Source organism: Stegostoma tigrinum, chromosome 2, assembly GCF_030684315.1.
Source record: "Stegostoma tigrinum isolate sSteTig4 chromosome 2, sSteTig4.hap1, whole genome shotgun sequence".
Lineage (NCBI taxonomy): Eukaryota > Metazoa > Chordata > Chondrichthyes > Orectolobiformes > Stegostomatidae > Stegostoma > Stegostoma tigrinum.
Window position 1 is genome coordinate 37,324,774 of NC_081355.1, and position 20,132 is coordinate 37,344,905.

Here is a 20,132-nt window from a genome sequence, read left to right on the forward strand (position 1 = left end):
GCTGATCTGTGGGCACCTCCCCTGCCCCCATGCACACTCCTGCTATTTGAGAAGCTGCAGTCTCTGTTTTATGTTGTTTCAGAAGCACTACATGCTCCTCTTTTTGCTCCTTTGAGTGGTAATGATTATTGTCCTGTATAGCACTTACTGCCGTCTTTCAACACAAAAGAATAACTTGTCTGTGAAGTTTTGGCAGCTAAAGGACAGTTCTTGTATAAAAGTAAACCTGTGCTCAAAAAACCTTTTGTTCACTTATGCTGAATATGTAATGATCTCATCAGTTTGTGCCAAGTGTAATGAGCATGCCAGTAATTATGGGAATATTCTGTCTTGAGATTTTTTTAGGGAGGGAAGATTAATTTTACAACCCTTGTGGAAGAGAAGGGAGATGTTCACATTTCCAGGTAGCTGCAGCTTTGACTCCCTAACATTTCTAGTGTGTAAAGTGGAAGTTTCAGTTGCATTGCTGCTCAGATAACCCATTTCTTCTCATCTTGTCTAACATTTTGTGTACCTGCACCTGACCACCCGCTTTTGGCACTTTTTCTTTCTTTCATCTTCCCTTCTGTAAGCCATTAGTGTAGTTCTACGAGAGGGTGCTTAGATTTTGTGTATTACTTCTCGTTCCCATTAGTTAGAGATAATTTGTGTAGAAATGATAATTATGTTAGGAATTGAGTCCTCAAGTAGAAATAACTCCATTTCAACAATTAGTGTTTTTAGCCTATTACATTTCTAACTTGTGTGATGGTCATGAATGGAAAATTGCTCAGCAGGCATGAATAAATCTGACGCTTTTCATGACGTGAGTGATTTGTCTGCTACTTCAAAATTGGTGTTTGTCACTAGTTCCAGGAAGGTCGAGGAGCTTCATAGCTTCTTGATGTGGGTTCCTATTGGCTTAAAAAAATTGATCCCACATTCATTGATTGTTGACGAAGTTTTACTGTTTAATTGTATGTTTACTGAATTTATTGACAAATTTCCTGACGTTTGAAGATTGGAGATCAAAGTGCTTTGCACTATCACACCCTTTAGCATAAAACAATTTATCATAAACTAGTCAACAGCACCTCCCTAGCTAAATGATTGCTGTTTTCCCTCTTGACACGAATTCAGACTCGGGTTCAAATTATTCACACAGTAACCTTTTCTGACTTCATCCAAATATCCCATTTTAAAAGTAGAAAATTATAAGCCCTTTCACAATCAATCAGTCTCCTAATCCCAATAATCAGTACACCCCATTTCTGAAGGTCCAAAATCATTTTCAATTACTTTCTTGTATATTTGTTCTGCCACCTTTGCTGCACCTCTTGCTATTGATGGTTCAGTGGTAAACGTAACACGTAGCTAACTTTTTGATGTTAGAAAATCAAGCTTTGTCATTATATCTGTAATATGTGTCCTTGAAACTAGTTGGCATTTTTGTTCCAGCTGGCTTGCCCTCCCAATTCCTTTGGAAAGTTTGCATGTATAGATGTCAGTTGGACACTGAACTGGCATTGTGACCTTCTGGTACTCTCTAAATTCCTGCTTTAAAATAGGGCAACATTCCTGGCATTTTGGATCCATTTCACAAGTGATCAATCTGTTTGGGAGAGATGAGGAAAATTGATAAAAGAACCAATCCCTCATCGTAGCTAGCATTTGATTCTTTCTTTAACAAAGTGAATATGCTATCAAAACTCTGTATTGTTTGAAGTATAATGATGTTTACAGTTTTTAAGTTTATTAATTGTTCAGAAATTGACAGTTTCAGGACTGATAACAGTATTGTAAGCACTGCATTGTTTGCTTTCAGAAATTTCCTGTCAGACTTAAGTTAGATACCCAAATTTTATGGCTAAACAGTTGGATTTCTACTTGATTATTTTGCAGTCTCCAGTATTCTGTTTAAACATTCTACAGATTGCTAGCTAGGCAGTTTGAATTCAAGCAGACTTATCCAGTATGGATATAGGAATACAGACATTGAAACAAAAAGAAATTCCATTTTGTAAAGCTAACATAAAAATGTAACCTCTGTTTAAAAACTGCATGATAGTCTTGACGTATTCTAAAGTTTGCATATCGCACATTTGCATCTCAAGTTACTTAACACTGCAACTTTTTCAATAACTACTTTATCAATATAGCATCTTCACACTCTTGATGGCAAAACATTTTCCATCCAAGGAATGACTTTAGAAGCGTTGATATAGTAACAGCTCATCTGGTTTGTTTATAATATAACTTATAATTATTATTTTCTTAAAGCCATTTTTTTCACAATTTGGCTAACCACAGAAGACCATTATCAGCTTTGCGGTTAAGTAGTGCTGGCACTACTGTAAATTACATCAATTACTTTAATGTTACTTATGTACAACATGCAGGTTGGCTTATTAAAAGCAAAACACTGCAACTGCTGGAAATGTGAATTAAAAAGAGTGCTGAAAATACTGAGCTGATCTGGCAGCAAGTGTGAAGAAAGAAATAGTGAGTGTTTTGAGTCGAGCAAACTTCAGAATTGAAGGAAGTGTTGAAATAGGCTGAGTTTTATGCTTTTGAAAAGGGGAACATGAAGGAAGAACAGAAGGTAAGGTTTGGGATATGGCAGAGACTAGGAGAGATTAATTGACAAAGATGCCCTTGAACAAAAGGCAATTGCAATATTAATGATTGTAATATAGATACAGATGCCTTGTTTGATAATTTTGTAAATTCCAGAATATAGAAGGGTTCTGTCTGAAAACAAAAAGATGATGAACAAGATTCAAAATCAGTCATGACATTGGGGAGGGAGAAGGAGGTGAAATAACTCCGTAGAGACCAGAATCCCATCACCAAGTCACTCTTTATTTATATGCCAAGATTTCTTGACACTGATTCAGTTCTGAGTGAACAGAACCTGTTTACACTCCTGTTTATATCTGGAAGCCAGGATTTTCTGATTGGACCAGAATAACAGCCCCGATTAGGGAAATCATACTCTGAAGGCCACCTGGCAGACCTCACTATAATTACTATATCCACACCCCAGCAACAACAACAGCAACACTCCCCACCGAGCCTGAGGACTTGGGCTGGTTCTCTTATTTTTCTTGTAGCTCCTCCTGGGCGTTATAGCACCGGCTCAGGTTTCTCTAACTCTGCCTCTGATACAGGGTGCATGTAATGCACAATACCTCATTTCTTGCTCCCAGAGCATCTTGGAAGAAATTTGTTCTCCTGTTCAGGTGGCAAAGGCGTCGAGGTGACAACATCTGCCATGTCTGTTTCAGATTCTGAGCTGCCTTCGATGCTTGATGGAGAGGAAGAACCCAGGTGTTCTGAACAGTCAGAAAGGCAATCAAGGATTTGGGTACTTTTATTTCCCACGCTGCTTCTGAGTTTGCAGCTTTCATATGGTCCACATGCCTGGTCAGGGCACTTGCACTTATCTGAACTTTATAAGTCACTAGACCTGACCTCTCATTAACCATACCTCTTACCCATGCAAGACCATTCCCTGTGGTTCCTATACTAAACTTGGTCCCCTGATGTAAACTGTCTCTCTCTCTCATAGTGGAGTCTTGTGCCTGGCATTGGCACTCTTGATGCTGTTTCACCGTCTCCACCCCAGGTCCAGCAAGATTAGAATTAACCTGGTGTACAGTCTTCTCCACATTAGCGATTCTGCTGAAACTATCTCTGTGGTTGGTTAAGGGGTGGTCCTGTAATTAAATAGGCACTGGGACAGTTTGATACCTAGTGAAGCTGTCAGCTGTTTCTTTAAGCCTGCCTTCTTTCCTCTGGACTATTGGATGATGTATGGTATGGAGCTGTCCTTATATGCCAAATACCATTGACTTTAGGAAGTACTCAAATACCCTGCTGGTGAACAGTGGCCCTTTATTTGTGACCAACACTTCTGTGAATCTGCGTATTGCAGAAAATGTGTGCAGTTTTTTTCCATCATTCCCATTTTGACGCATGAACTCTATGCATGTCCATCCGTTTTGAGTGGGCACCACAATAGCTAATAACATGAAAGGCCCTGCATAGTTAAAGTGTAAACGAGTCCAGGATTTACCTGGTTATGAATGTTGGGGAGCTGCTTTTGGTAATTTTTGTCTTTGTTGGTATTCTGGGCACTGCCCCACTAACATAGCTACGTCAGCATCCACTCCTGGCCACTAAACATAACTTCTCACTGGCATCTTCGTTTGGAAACCCCTGGATGATCTTGGAGGAGTTCATCCAATATCAGGTGGTAGTATCTTTGCTTGGGATGATCATTTTTGCTCCCTGTAATAATACGATGTCCTCTACTGTAGTCTGGTATCTCTGGTCGGGTCCAGAGAGGTTTTGGTTCTGGTTGTGATGGCCCTTCGGTTTCCCCCATCACTATCAGCTGTATCAGTTTTGCCAGGACTGGGTCTTTCTGCATCTGAAGTCTGCTGTTGTCCGCTGTGACTGGAAGTGTGTCCAGAAAATTGAAAACCATTATGAACTCACTCAGTGGTGGTACTGCTGGTGATGTATTTTCCACTTGACCTCCTCGACCATGCTCCAACTCGTAATTGTACACACCTAGTATTAGTGCCCACTGCTGAATTTGGGCTGAAGCTATGGTTAGCACTGCCTTATTACCTTTTAAGTAGACCTACTGAGGTTTGTGCTATGTTATGATTACAAATTTACGTTTTCAAATGTATTGGTAGAACTTCTCAACTCCAAATATGGCTACCAAACCTTCCTACTCTATCTGGGCATATTTATGCTCTGCATTTGCCAAGGTCCTGGAGGCATACACTATTAGGTGTTCCTCTTTCTTGGGCCACCTATCAGCTAATGCCGATGACATTGCATGGCAACACTAGATCTTGCTGGGATCATATTGTGCCTACAGACGTGGCAGCTGGAGAACCTATGATCATCCTTATTTTATCTTCTAATGGGTGTAACCCAGTCCTGTTGACCCTGTGGCTCAAGTAGATCACCTGGGCTGCCGGAACACACACTTTTCCCTCGTAAGGCATGCGCCCACTTGGGGGAAATGTCCAAGGACGGTATTCAAGTTCTTGAAGTGCTCCCCTATTGGCCTACGCTGTTATTAGCGTGTCATCTAGATAAGTGGCGACCTAAGGTAGACCTTGTAAACTAGTCTCCATCATCCACTGAAAAATATTGCACAAGGTAACAATACCCCAAATGGCAGTCTTATTTATTCGTTCAAACCCTTATGGATATTTATTGTAGCATACTTCTGGGAATCATGTAACCACAATTACAAGTACACAAGCTCATGTCCAGCTTTATGAAGGACAAGCCCCTGGTAGCTATGCATATAAACCCCTTTATGTGGGGATTGGGTATTTATCCAACTGTGAAGCGGAATTTACTGTTTGTTTATGGTTCGCCTTTGTGGGGATCGGTCTGTTGGGTGTCATGTGGGTTTCACAATTGGTATGACAGCTGCTGCTCATTCTGCAAACCACACTGATTTGATGTTTGCTTCGTTTTCCAGCCTTCTACTTTTGCCCATAAAATGCATGAAACAGGCAGGCCTTGCAGAATCATGGAATTGCTTCCTGGCTAATGTGCAAGGTAGCCTGGCCTCCTTTAATTGACCCTATACTTTCCAGAAAAACATCTGGGTATTTAATTAGGCCTTCAATCATGCAACCATTTTCTAATTGAAAAGTGTTTCTCAACTAATCTCACCCCATTAGGTTGGGCCTGAGGCTTTTACTAAAATCAGTTGTAACTGAACCAGCGGCTTCTTCAGTTCTGGTCCTTTTTGAGATGTCCCCTTTAACTGTAAAGGTTCCCTGGTATGGGTTCTCAGTCTGTATGGGGTCTTGCACAAACTTAAAGGTTGGAGTCCACAATGAATTTTGTTAAAGGTTGGTCCTGCAATCATTGAAAGGGCTGTGCCAGTATCAACCTCCATTAGAACTAGGTGAGCATTTAACCAGATATTTATTTTGGTTTTGAATTGTATGTTGCTAAGCAATTTAACTGTTCCAAACTAAATGAGGTAGGTGGGCACTCCAGTGTGTGCACTCTCCTGGATTTCGGCCTGTCAGGTGTTATGCAGTTCAAATCCGGTAGGGCTGTTTTACTGTCTAGAATCTGCACATCAGCAACTACAATGGCTTGCTGGCCTGAATTCTGAAGAAGAGTTTTTAACAATTTGGCCCAGGCTTGGCTTTGTTTTGGGATGTGTTACGGACTGACCAAGAGTCCCTGTGCTCAGAATATGTCCCAAGTGGGGCTATACCATTGCCTTCACTCGAGTGGCATGTCCCCGATTTCAGTCAGGCTGGAGAGAGTGTCCACTCCATCAGAATATCCTGAAAACCACATGTTCCGCTTGCTGCCACATTTTTCAATGATAAAGCCAGTTGGGTTTCAGCTATTAGGCACTCCCACATGGTTACAGCATTAATTCCTCATCTCAAAATGCATCTCAGCATCTTTTTAAGGATTAAACCAAAGTCACATGCCTGTGCTTGTCATCTTAACCTTTTGAAAAATCCCAATACTGATTTTGCTAGTTCTCTAACTCTTGAAAGGTCTTAGTATCTGATGCCTCAGAGAATTTAGGTTCCTAATAACTGATAAAGCTGTGTTTCCCCAAGCTGTCAGGAGGATTAGTGAGGTAACTTGTTTGTTTAATTTTTGGGCATTTTTGTCTGAGATTCTTGTGTGTAGCTGCTCTACTTGTACCTGCTACTACTCCATGATCTGAGTGCCATTAGTGAGACTCTTAACCAGTTCATTGCACCCCTTATCCCTTGCTAGATTCGCCCTGTGACACCTTTGAAAATATTAATTATTGCCTCTCCTCCATAGTTCATTTCTGTGGTACAATGATTTTGTGATTCTAATCTTGCCTGTCCCAATATTATCACTGCATTTCCTTAAAGAATATTTCCTCCTGTGCCCTGATGATCTGTCACAGACTTTTAGTGTTTTGTAGTTGGAGAATGTGCTGCAGCTTGATGTTTATTTATTGCAGTACTATTGACTGCTTGTGTGATATCCCATCTAGCTTAATGGTGAATATTCATTCTATACCAAATGTGAAGCTAGCCTGTTTAGCATCAGTGTGAAACTGACACCGACTCATTTCAAACTCCTTGCTGCACCTTCATTCTGAGGCTGGCAGCACACAATATCGTTCCATTAAACAAGTGAACTGGCTTTCCACATGTCTCTCAAACTTTGTTAAGGATTTTCACCTGCCTGGATGCATTCCATAAATGTTGCTCTTAGTGCTGAAACTTGACATTCAATCTTCTGACCACTCCAGTCATTGCCTTTGCTTCCATCATTGTAGGCCACGGTTATTCCAGAACTGGTAAGTCCAAGTTCCTTCTCTCGTACCTGTTTACCTCCATCTTCATATAGCTCTCTATGCTCCAGCAAATTGGCTTCAAAATTTTCAGTCAATCTGAGGGTGGAGCCAGAGAGGCTCAGTCGCATTATTGCTGGGATATATGCTGCGTATGTGGACTTTGTATAGGAATGAGAACGTGGGAGTTTTGGAATGCTGGAAAAACTCAGCACATCTGGCAGCATCTGTGGAGAGAAATCAAAGTTAACAGTTTGGGTCCAGTGACCCTCCTTCAGAATGCATGAAAATTTTGAGGCTAGTACAAAGGAGGACTTAGAGCAACGCTAGAAATTGGGTGCTTGATGTGAGAATCCTGAATGAATATTTTGCTGGAAAGAGGAGGTTTAGACATTTTATTAAAATTTATAAGTTTTAATTTGGATCTCCTAATATTTCATTTAGCTGAGGATACAAAATTGAGTTTGGAAGGGGTAACATGTAAAGGAAATATTTGAAACAGACTGTACCACGAGACTCCTTTTGTATTTTTTTGGTAAAAGTGATTGCGAATTATATTTAGGGAGCAGTGTGCATTTTTTAAATTAAAATTTGGTAGCTGTCAGATGGATGCTCTAGTCCCTTCTAGTTCTGAGTATTTCTATGTAACTGTCTTGATGAAATAATCTCCACAAAGGAAGTAGGAGTTTAAAGTTGATTAATCAGCCTCAAGTCAGCCATTTAATAAGATTATGGCTTCTGTTCGTCTTTTGAGTTCCACCTTCCTCTTTCCCTGCTGACCCATGAGTCCACTGTCTAACAGGAATTTATCCACCTCTTTCTTAATAATATTTTGATGCTCACTCCACAGACTTCTGTGGCAATGTTCCAAAGTTGTACAATCTCTGAACCACCTCCAATTCATTTACATTCTTCCTTAAATAAAAAGGCCAGAACTGCACATAGTGTGTGGTCGCACCAGAACTGTGTAACTGAAGCATGATATCCTTACGTCTATGTTAATTCCTCTTACAATAAAAGATACATTCCATTATCCTCCTTTGATTAAATGCTGTATGTTCACACATCTACTTTGTGATTCGAACACCAAAACATACACGTCTTTGTACGCCTTGGAATTCTTTACTCATTCTCCATTTAAGTAACACTGCTTTTTTAATCCTTCTTGCCAATATGAACATTTTCACTATCCAATATGAAACTCCACTTGCTAAATAAAACAAACAACTTGATGCTAGATTTTTCTGAAGAAGGGTCTAGTCCAAAAATATCAGCTTTCCTGCTCCTCTGATGCTGCTTGGCCTGCTGTGTTCATCCAGCTGTACACCTTGTTATCTCTTAACTTGCTGCTGGAGATGTGAGACAAATAAATACAATTTGCTGGGGTAACTCAGCAGGTCTGGCAGCCTTTGTACAGAGAAAACAGTTGACTTTGTTTTCTGCCCACAGATGCTGTCCGATCTGCTAGATTCTTTGCCCATTCACTGAAGCTGTCCATATCTGTATGAAATGTTCTTCTAACGTTTTCACATCACTTTCCTACCTATCTTAATGATATCAGAATTTTGCTACTGTACTTTTGTTCTATTCACCTATGTCTTTAATAATTTGAAGTCCCAGCATAGACTCCATAAGACTCCACTCTTCATATCCTACCAGTCCAACATTATAAAAACCAAAAGAACTGCGCATGCTGTAAATCAGGAACAAAAACAAAGTTGCTGGAAAAGCTCAGCAGGTATGGCAGCATCTGTGGAGGAGAAAACAAAGTCAACTGTTTTCACAGCACCCATTCAACTTAATGTTGGTTTCCCTACCTTCAGAAACCTACAGCTAATTTTCACTGTACAATTTGTTCTGTGATTAAATTCTTTGCTTCTGTTTAGTGTCCCCTCTCTTCCTCAGTAAGTATTCAGGGTCTTCCTGTCACAAGAGATGTTATTAGTACACAGGAAAAAGTGCTTGTTTGTGTGCTCTTTTTTTATAAAGAAAGTCAGCATAATGTATTATGTTTCAAGTGTTCTGCCAGACATGAAGAGGAAAAATATTTCACTTGTGTATTGCCTTTTATGATGATGTACATCCTAAGACACATTACATAAAATTAAGTTGTTTTGAAATTGTAGTAATTTTACTGGGACATGTGATGGGTAAGGTGCACAGCAATACCTGATAAAGCCACGTTCAGATTCATCAACAGTTAATTTGTTGTAGCTCAGTTGGTTGAAAGAATAATGCTGTTCAGGAGACTGGGAGATCTCCATTGCCTTTGATTAAATACTGTCATGGGATCTTTGTCATTCATCTTAGAGGGCAGGCAGGTTCTTTTTATTTGAATGGCAATACTGAAAGTGTTCAACTCCCTGAGCACTCGAGAAGATGTGTTGTGGTAATGCCCCTTCTTTTTGAACCACAACAACTTACATAGTATTTGTGCTGCCACAATGCTATTAGTTAAGTGAGTTGACCCATTCATGATGAAGTTAATAATGTATATCAATGAATGTGGTTGTATGTGACTTGGAGATAATTATGTTCCTACTGACCTGATGACTTGGTGCTAAAGGTAATGCATTTGGTAGGTCCATGATATCTCAGTGTCTTAATTGGAGAAAATTTGCCTAACAACTTAGGTGGTTTTATAATGATTTGGGAAACTGCATTATTAGATCGGGGACTGCTATAATTGTTTGGCTTTCTCAATTGATTTTTTTTGCACAGGGACGATCTGTGTCACTGACTACGTTTTATCGGACAGCTAGAAACATGATGAATATGTGCTTTAGTAAGGAACCAACAGCATCTGAAGTGGAGGTAAGAGTCTGAAGTTGTACATAAACTTTAACATGTTCCCATTTTAATAGTGTGGTTTATGCTTAAATGTTGTGATTAGGGATTTCAATGAAATAGCTGAAATATACCAATAAAGGGAATAGAAATCCTTCTGTTCCATTTAACTGTGACGTACATTTATGCTTTTAGTACAAGGTGGCACTGAGTAGGATTTGGAAAGGAGGTGGCCATGGGAGATAAAGGGGGGAATTTGACCAGGGGTCTGACTTAAATTTCTGGTAATCACTAGTCACTGTAATAATTGTGTATTGGAAGTGAAAGTGGAACTTTTTTTTTTAAGAACAGTGCAGTACAGGTCCTTCGGCCCATGATGTTGTGCCAAACTTTTAATCCTAAGGTCTATCTGGCCTCCACCCCTACCTTATACTATCATCCATATGACTACCTAATAGCCGCTTAAATGACCCTACTGTGGCCGACTCCACTACCCTGTCTGGCAATGCATTCCATGCTCTACCACTCTGAGTAAAGGGCCTACCTCTGACGTCTCCCCTGTATCTACCTCCACTCACTTTAAAACTATGCCTCCTCATAATTGCCACCTCCACCCTAGAAAAAAGTCTCTGGCTGTCCACACCATCTATACCCCTGATCATTTTGTACACCTCTGCCAAATCACCTCGTATCCTTCGTCGTTCTAAAGAGAAAAGCCCTAGCACTCTCAACCTTTCCTTGTAAGACCTTCTATCCTTTCCAGGCAACATCCTGGTAAATTTCCTCTGCACCTTTGCCAACGCCTCCATATCTTTCCAGTAATGAGGCGCCCAGTACTGGACACAGTACTCTAGATGTGGCCGAACCAGGCTTTTGTATAACTGGAGCATAACTTCACGGCTCTTGAACTCGATCCCTCTATTGATGAAAGCTAAAACACCATATGCATTCTTAACTCTATACACCTGGGTGGCAGCTTTGAGGGAACTGTAAACATGAAGCCCAAGATCCCTCTGCTCCTCCACACTGTCAAGAATCTTTCCGTTAACCCTGTATGTGTCTTTCATGATTTGTAAAGATCTGGGGATGGGGAATGCTAAAAAAGGCATGGGAGTTTTGGGATTTGCAAGTATATACTTTGCAAAACATGTTCTGAAAATCTAAAAGCAAACCTGTACCTGATTGCAGGATGAAATTAGATTGACGGCAGGTAGAGCAAATATCCACTGCTGTGGTAAAGCTAGTTTATGAAGTGCCTTTTGACACACACAATCATGATATTTATTTGATGTTAATTTGTGTATTAGAACAATAATGCTCTTTTCTGCTATATACGTATTTTATATTTGCAAATAATTGTTGGCAGACTGTTTGCTTTGCTTTACCGATACAATAACTAAGTTAACTTCATTCCTGGTTTTACTTGCCGGTCAAAACAGCACAAACTTCTAATAATCTAGCATCTTGTTTACTTCACTTATCTTCAAATCCCAGAAGTCACACTGAATCTATATAGTGCCCTAGTCCAACTATTTCAAGGTTTCTACCTATGATTCTGATTGTCTCCGCAGCAGGTAGTAAGACTTTCAATGAGGTGTAAGCCATGAAAAAGGTCACAGAATCACCAAAAGTGTTGTGATGCAGAAGGAGGCCATTTAGACCATCGTGCCTGCACTGGCTTGTTGAGTGAGCCTCATTATAAGTTATATAGCACAGAAATAAAGCCAACCAGTTCATGCTGAACGTATTCCCAAACTAAATTAGTTCCATCTGCCTAGCACATGTCCCTCCAAACCTTTCCTATTCACATATCCATTCAAATGTCTTCTAAATGTTGTAATTGTACCCACATTTACCACTTCCTCAGGGCATTCATTCCACATGTGAACCATTTTCTGTGTAAAACAAAAATTGCCTTGTGCCTTTTTTTAAATCTCTCTCCTGTCACCTTAAAAATGTGCCTCCAGTTTTGAAACTCCCCATTACAGGGAAAAGACAAATACCAATGAGTTATGAGGATAGATTGAATAAACTAAGACTGTTCTCCTCAGAGAGAAGGCAGCTGGGAGGAATTCTGATGGAGGCTTTCAAAGTCATAAATGGCTGGATAGAGTAGATAGACAGAAGCTGTTCCTGTTTGTAAAAGGATCAAAAAAAGGAGGGCACAGATATAAAGTGATGTGCAAAAGAAACAAGGATGAAATGAGGGAAAATCTTGTTTACTCAGCAAGTACTTAGGATATGAAATGTACTGCCTGGATGTTTGGTAGAAGCAGGTTCAACTGAGGCATTCAAGAGAGCATTAGATGATTATTTGAATCCAAATAATGTACAACATTCTTCCTATAATGTTGCGCCCATAACGGTACATAATATACTAGGTGAAGTTTAACAAGAGTCTTGCAGAAGTTCAACATCACCACCTTGCTCTTGAACTCTTTGCCCTTATTAATAAAGCTTGAGTTACTTATGCTTACTGTGTTCTTTTCCTGCCCTACACTTTCTTTATAACTTAAACCTTCCATATCCAGCAACATCCTGGTATATCTCTTCTGCATTGATAATATCCTTTCTATAACTAGGTGACCAGAACTGGACACAGTATTCCAGAAGAGGCCTCACAAATGTCCTGTACATCCCCAACTCCTATACTCATAGGACTTAGCAATCAAGGCAATTGTGCCAAATGACTTTTTAATCATCCTGCCTATATGTGACTCAAACCTCACAGAATTATGTAGCTCTACCCCGGGTCCCTCTGTTCTACAACTACCATTATTGTATAAGCCCTACCCTTGTTTGTTGTACCAAAATGCAATACCTTGCATTCGTCCCGATTGAACCGTTTTTCAGTCCATTGACCCATTTGATCGAGATCCCTTTGTAATCTTAGATAACCTTCTTTGCTGTCTACAATGCCACCAATTTTGTTGTCATCCGCAAACTTACTAACTGTGCCTTCTATATTCTCATACAAGTCATTTATATAAATGACAAACAAAAGGAGCCCTGTGGATCACAACTGGTCACAGGCATCCGGTCTGAAAAGCAGCCCTCCACCATTACTCTCTGTCTCCTGCCATTGAGCCAATTATGTATCCAATTGGCAAGCTTACCCTAAATCCCGTGAGATCTATCTTTATTAATTCGTCTACCATGCGGAACCTTGTCAAAGTCCTTCCTAAAATTCAAATAAACAATATTTACTGCTCTGTCGTCATCAACCTTTTTGGTAACTTTCTCAAAAAACTCAGTCAAGTTTGTGAGACACTATTTTCCTTGCACAAAATCATGCTGACTATTCCAAATCAATTTTTGCCTCTCTAAATGTTCATAAACCCTATCTTTTATAATCACCTACAACAATTTACCGACAACCGAAGTCAGGCTCACAGGTCTATAGTTCCCCAGTTTTCTCATTACGACCTGTTTTAAACAATGATGCAAAAATACCTAGTGCCAATCCCTTGCTCTTTCCCCATACCGTTGTACATTATTTTGATCCAAATAATCATCCCACGCTCTTTTGAATGCCTCAGTTGAACCTGCATTACCGATACAATAAATAAGTTAACTTCATTCCTGGTTTTACTTGCCAGTCAAAACAGCACAAATTTCTAATAATTTCTAAATGTACTCCAAACAGTACATTTCCATATCCTAAGTACTTGATGAATAAAAAAAAAATTCCCTCATTTCATTTTTGTTTCTTTTGCATGTTGCTTTATATTTGTGCCCTCCTTTTCTCGATATTTTTACAAGCGGGAATAGCTTCTGTCTCTCTACTCTATCCAGCTGTGTATGACTTTGAAAGCGTCCATCAGAATTCCTCCTAGCCGCCTTCCCTCCTTTGTTGACATCCTTCCTACAATGTGGCATCCATAACAGTACACAGTACACAGTACACAGTACGCTACTTGAGGTCTAACAAGTGTCTTGCAGGAGTTCAACATCACTTCCTTGCTCTTGAACTCTATGCCCCTATTAATAAAGCTGAGCTACTTGTGCTTACCGTGTTCTCTTCCTGTCCCACACTTATGCATGTATACACTCAAAAACCTCTCCTGTTGCACGGTCTAAGATTTATACCCTTATTTTGTATTGTCTTCTAAAATGTATCATCTCATAAACCTCTGTTTTGAAACTCATGCCACCTATGTGCCTATTCTACCAACTTGGCTATGTCCTTCTGGAGTTCTAGACTGTCCCCATCTCAGTTTACAATTCTCCCAAGTTCTATGTCATCTTCAAACTTCTGAAATTGCTCCTTGCATACCGAGATCTAGATTATTATTATTATAGAGTAGGAAAAACAAGGGCCGAAGTATTAACTATTAGGGTACTCCACTATGAACCTTCCTTCTGCATGGAAAATATCCATTAACAAGTACATCCTGTTTCCTATCACCTCAGCTAATTTTGCATCCATGTTGCTACTGCCCCTTTTATTCCATGCCCTTTAACTTTCCTCTCTGATGTGTTGTGCACTGTGTTAAGCACCCTCTGAAATTCTATGTATTCCACGTCAACAGCATTATCCTCATCAAGCCTTTCTGTTGCCTCTTCAGAAAACTCCAAGTTAGTTAAACATTTTTCCCCCTTTAGAAATGAATGCTGACTCTTCCTTATCAAGCTATCTTTTTCCATATAGCTGCTAATTCAATCCTAAGCAATTGTCTCTAAAAGCTTTCCCACCTCTGAAGTTAAATAACTGATTTGTAATTGCGGAGTTTATCTTTGCAACCTTTCTTGAACAAGGCCATAATATTTGCAATTTTGCAGTTATGGTGCCTCCCTTTAGTCTAGAGAAGACTGAAAGATTGGCATCAGTGTCCTCACAATTTCCGCTCACATTTCCTTCAGTATCCTTGGATGTATCTCATCCAATTCTTGTGTCTTGTTAATACTTCTGTCCTGTCAATTTTAAGCCTTTCTAGTGATAGTGTTCCCTCCCCTGACAACATGGCAATGGTAGCATCTCTCTTTGGTAGACAGATGCAAAGTATTCATTTAATAGCCTGCAGGTGTATATCGCTATTTTATCTCTAACTGGCCTAATTCCACCTTTTATATGGCTGTAGAGGTCTTTCTGACACCTTTTTGTTTGCTGTCAGTCTTTTCTTATAATTCCTCTTTGCTTCTCTTATTTGCTTTTTCACCTTCAAGATTTGTCTTAACTCTCAATTTTATTTTCTACCTGACACTAATCATAGGCACACATTTTGTTGTCTATCTTAATTTCTATTTTTTTTTGTCATCCAGGAAGCTCTGGATTTGTTTGTTCTACCTTTCCCATTTGAAGAAAATACCTTGAGTGTAGCCAAACCATCTCCTCTTTGAAGGTATCCCATTGTTCAGTTACTGTTTTTCCAGACATTTTATCATTCCAGTCAATCCTGCAGAGCTCTGTTCTTGTCCCGTTTAAGTCCGCTCTCCAGCAATTGCTTTTTTCTTAATCTGGATTGTTGCATGTGATTCTCAACCCTCATCCTGAACTTGTCACCAGTGCTCACTGCATTATCGATCCTGATTTTACAAATCAGACCCCAGAAAGAATCCTGTAGCGTACGTAAGACATAGAACATTACAGCACAGTACAGGCCTTTCGGCCCTCGATGATGTGCTAACCTGCCATACCAAGCTGAAGCCCATTAAATCAGATGATGAAAACATTTAATAATCTCTAAATCCAAAGTTTTGTTTTCATGCAACCAAGTAAAACCATGGCGTAGAGAAGACAGAAAACATTTACTTTGTACAAAAGAACCCAGTTGGAATCAGTTGTCAGGATGAATGTTTAAGATCAGGGCACTGAACTAATTCTAGAAAGATCTCAATGCCATATTAGAGGAGCACTATTGGGACCAGTTTGATAGAAGAATCAAATTGAATGAGCCAAACCTTTTGTAAACTGTCAGGAAGGGTATTATTCAGCAGAAAGTGAAGGATGATCTAACATGCAATGTCATACCGGGAAAAAAAATAAATACAATTCTTGATTCACCTGTTTCTTATGGATTTTGTCTTTCAGATTCTCTGTGATCCTGTTATTGTTTTAGTATGCATATTTCTGTTTCCCTTGAATCAGACTCCAATAGCATATGTTTTGACATGAATTCATTTGAAAATACCTGTTTTACTTAAAACTCAAAAAGTGGACCATATTGGTCTTCTATTTTTAACTGTCACCTTCAATATGACATTTTCCAATTTATAGTTATGTAATGCTTATAGGAACTTAGTGGGAAACTTTTACTTTGTGTCATTATTTGTCAACCTGTACTATCAACAAAAGTCTGTTATATAATGACAGTTTCCTTGACAAATGTAAGGACATAACTGAAAAAGATTTCATGGGTGCGTAGGCTACTATGCAGATTAAATGTTTCCATGCGCAAATTTCCTTTTACGCAGTTATTTTATATAAAATGTGTGTTGCATGATGCATACTTTTGGGCTTTGCCATGCAATCCATCAACCTTCATAACATTGGAGAGATTTAGTCTTCCAGGACTTTGCAGTTGCAATTCTGAGATTGATTTTATTTTTGGAGGAAAATACAGTTTGCAAATAGGAATTCACGTGTGCTGTTCACATTTTTCTTGACTGCATAGCTGAACCTAATGTTACAGATGCAGGACCATGGCTCTGAAACTGAGTCATGGCAATTTTTGAAGGTTACCTCTGCAGTAACGTTCCCTCTCTTTCATTCCAACAACAGCAAGAATACTGGAGGGCTGTGGAGCAGAAAGACTCCCACGTAGCAGTGCATTCCGGAAAAGTAGACACAAAAGCACATGGCAGTGGGTTCCCTGTTGGGAAATCAGAACCTTTTTCAAGGTAATGTCTCTTTTATAAATGGCACATCATGATGGAAATTGCAGAATGTTTGTGTTTATCATTGATCTTTGACAGCCAAATTTTTTGGTTACAAATTATTTTGTGAGGGCCAGGTGACAGGATATTTCCCACATTTTCAAACGTGTTTATCTTTTCTACAAACAGGCATGGATGGAACCTTACAGTCCTTCCTAATAATTCAGGGTCCATCCTGCGACATTTTGGTGCTTTGTCAGGTACGGAATGCGGAGTAAGTGATAAATACCTTTTGAGAGTTGGAGGAGGAGAAGATACTATTTAATTTAAGATGGTGGACCTTTCTCAAATCATTTAGGAGGGTTTCTGTGTGAAAGGAGTAGAGACTGTAAGGTGAGACAGGATTCTTACAAAATTAATAAGTGAAAAATAGGCTAGATCCTAGTGAGTTTTTTGGCAAAGAATTATCACCTCTTTAAAACAAGTTTCCACAACTTTTGATGAGTATGGGGTCACCCCTTCACAAGTCCTTGAGCTTCATGTTTTCTGATACCAATAAAGAGGGCAGTTAGTTTAAATTGTGATGCATCACAGGTAACTCCCAGCTCCTGTAGCTGCATTGCCATTGGAGATTGGAAATTAATTTCCCAAACTTTCATTTCGTAATAGGTCATAGCTATTTCTTTCCTCCTTACCCCAGTGGCAATGTTACCAAACATGGGAGGGCATTTTAAACAAAATGTTTCAGTAGGATGTGGGTATAACTGGGGGAAAAAAACCCAGCATTTTGGTGCCCATCTATCATTACTTTTGTGATGTAAGTGGCTTGCTTGGCTATTTCAGAGGGCAGTTGAGAGTTGACCACATTTCGGTCTGAAGTCACATGTACGTCAGATTGGGTAAGATTGGTGGATTTTATTCCTTAAAAGACATTAGTGAACCAGAAGGGTTTTTATGACAGTCAATAGTAATTTCATGGTTAGAATTACTGAAGCGAGTTTTCAATTCTAGATTTATTTTACAGTGAATTCTGTTTAGTTTGCGGTGCCTGTGCCTTCCATGGGGATGGAATGAGCATGATAGTTATTTCTAGCCTTTTTCTTCTTTATTTTTGTGCTTTTATGGACTTTTGTCTGTCTAAGTTGTAATGGACAAACAAATTGGTCTGGGAGACCCATGGCTGTGTTTCATATACAGTAGCACGTTTAGAGTCTCTTTTATAAAATGTCGGCCTCTATGCTCTGATTTTGCTACAATTTATATTTTCTTTTTAGGAGTGACGATTCCTTGGCTAAACATTGGCATGGTTTTCACTACCTCATGCTGGTCACGAGACCAAAACCACCTTCCGTACATTGACTACTTACACACTGGTGCTGATTGCATTTGGTAAGTGCCTGCCCTGGGGAGGGGAGTCTCTCCCTTGCTAGCCCCACTTTCAGCAGAGCAGGTTTGGATTGATCAGTGATATCTCTGGATTTGGGTTTGGCTAATCAACCTATTCTATCTCCCAACACACACACACAGGTCAATTCTCGTCAGATATACCTCTTCTTTTAATGTTGCATCGTGGGGTACCGGTTTGGAAAATAATATTGATTGCATTTATGGAGCTCTGATTTGAATTTTCATGCCAGAGAGCGGACTCAGAATAAATCCGTTTTTCCAAACGGCAATGTCTTTTCTTTAACCTTTTGAAAATTCAGTTTAATTCTGAACTGAATTCAACTTCCTATTTTTTTTCAAAAGTATAATACCAGGTTAGCTATAGGTTTGGATTCTTTTTGAATTCATTGCCTCATTATAAATGAAGCTTCTTATGGCTGGTCCTCACTTGACTAGTTTGGCCTTCAAGTGTCACCAAGTACTTTATTGTTGAGGATAATAGTTTCTTTTAATTCTTCCACCAGATTGAACTGAAGACCTGCTTCACTGACACAGAAGTGAGTTAAATTTTTCGTCCACCTCCTTAAATTATCTCTTAAAATTGCATTAATTAAATGACCAGTTAGCCAGCATGGACAGACTTGGCATATCTGTGTCAGACAGGCAGAGTGTTCAGCACTTTAAAGGACGGGCTGGAATGAGGTGCACCTTGCTGTTCATTTAAATTATCCTCTTCAACTCTCATATATGCCCCTCCCTCAGTTTCAGTTCTGCTGCACTGTTTTTAATTGTCTTTTTTTTTTGCAAACTGCTTGTGTGGCTCACTGGAGTTGACACCGTTTTGTCTTAATTCAGTGCATCTTGAGATGCATGTGGGTGGACAGAGGCTTCCTGGTCAGACCTGATGCCATAATCGAAGGGTCCGATAAAGCTCAGTGCTGCGGAGGTTTGCGGATTTGAGTCTTGTGCCATCCTAGTGAGATGCAAAGCAGCAAACCCAGGTATATTTATAAATCATTGAAACAAGATTGAAATGTAATTTATTTTCTTGAGCAAGCTCTTTAAGTTGAGATGCCCCTTAATAGTGTATTTATGAACAGCTTCAGTTACCTTTCTCAACTAAATGGAAATATTCAGATTTTTATGGAAATATTGATCGCATGTTTGGCACAAACTCCATGAATGCAAACTGCTTTCGGATCGAGCTTACTAGGTAGCCAATCATGGAGAAGAAATCTCCCTAGGAATCATTACAAGCAAGTGATCTCACCATTAAGTGTAGAGCTGCAAACTAAAATTAGTTCAGTAAACCCTGGTCACGTTGGCTTCTGTCTGCGCTACTTGGTCGAAGACCATTGATTGATGGGAGCAGTAAACTCCTACTGACCTCTACTTTGAAAATTGTTAGCTAACTTTCAGAAATATGACCCAAACACATCCAATGCATTTTGCAAATAAACCAACTAAAGAAACACTGATAATTGAATTGTAAAATTTGGTTATTCCAACAATTCTGCTTCTGTGAATGGCATGACAATTACATTTTTTTGTGAGACACAACATTTTCTAACTGTTCCTTTAATCATTTATATAAGTATTCTGTTTGTTCCGATGCTTCCTCTGTGGCAGGTGGGACATTAATACATGCAACTGAAAAGAATAAAAAAAGGATTGAAATATTTCAAGCTTGCTTGATTGCTTTAGAAGGTCAACGGATTTGATCTGATTCCGTTGGAGTGTTAATTTGCAATAAAATTACTTCTAAAATAGTTTAATAAAGCTCTATTTCCTCTTGAACCAATCACTGAGGAAATAG

At 39.3% G+C, this 20,132-nt stretch overlaps 1 protein-coding gene across 7 annotated transcripts in view; it reads left to right on the forward strand.

Annotated features, from left to right (window-relative positions):
- jarid2b (jumonji and AT-rich interaction domain containing 2b) overlaps positions 1-20,132 on the forward strand; it is a 447,370-nt gene that overhangs the window by 389,599 nt on the left and 37,639 nt on the right. For all 7 annotated transcript variants that reach the window (XM_048524773.2, XM_048524765.2, XM_048524791.1 and 4 more), the window contains 4 exons: positions 10,049-10,141; positions 16,836-16,954; positions 17,120-17,190; positions 18,205-18,319. In XM_048524773.2, coding sequence (XP_048380730.1) covers positions 10,049-10,141; positions 16,836-16,954; positions 17,120-17,190; positions 18,205-18,319 — 398 coding nt within the window. The remainder of the gene's footprint in view (positions 1-10,048; positions 10,142-16,835; positions 16,955-17,119; positions 17,191-18,204; positions 18,320-20,132) is intronic.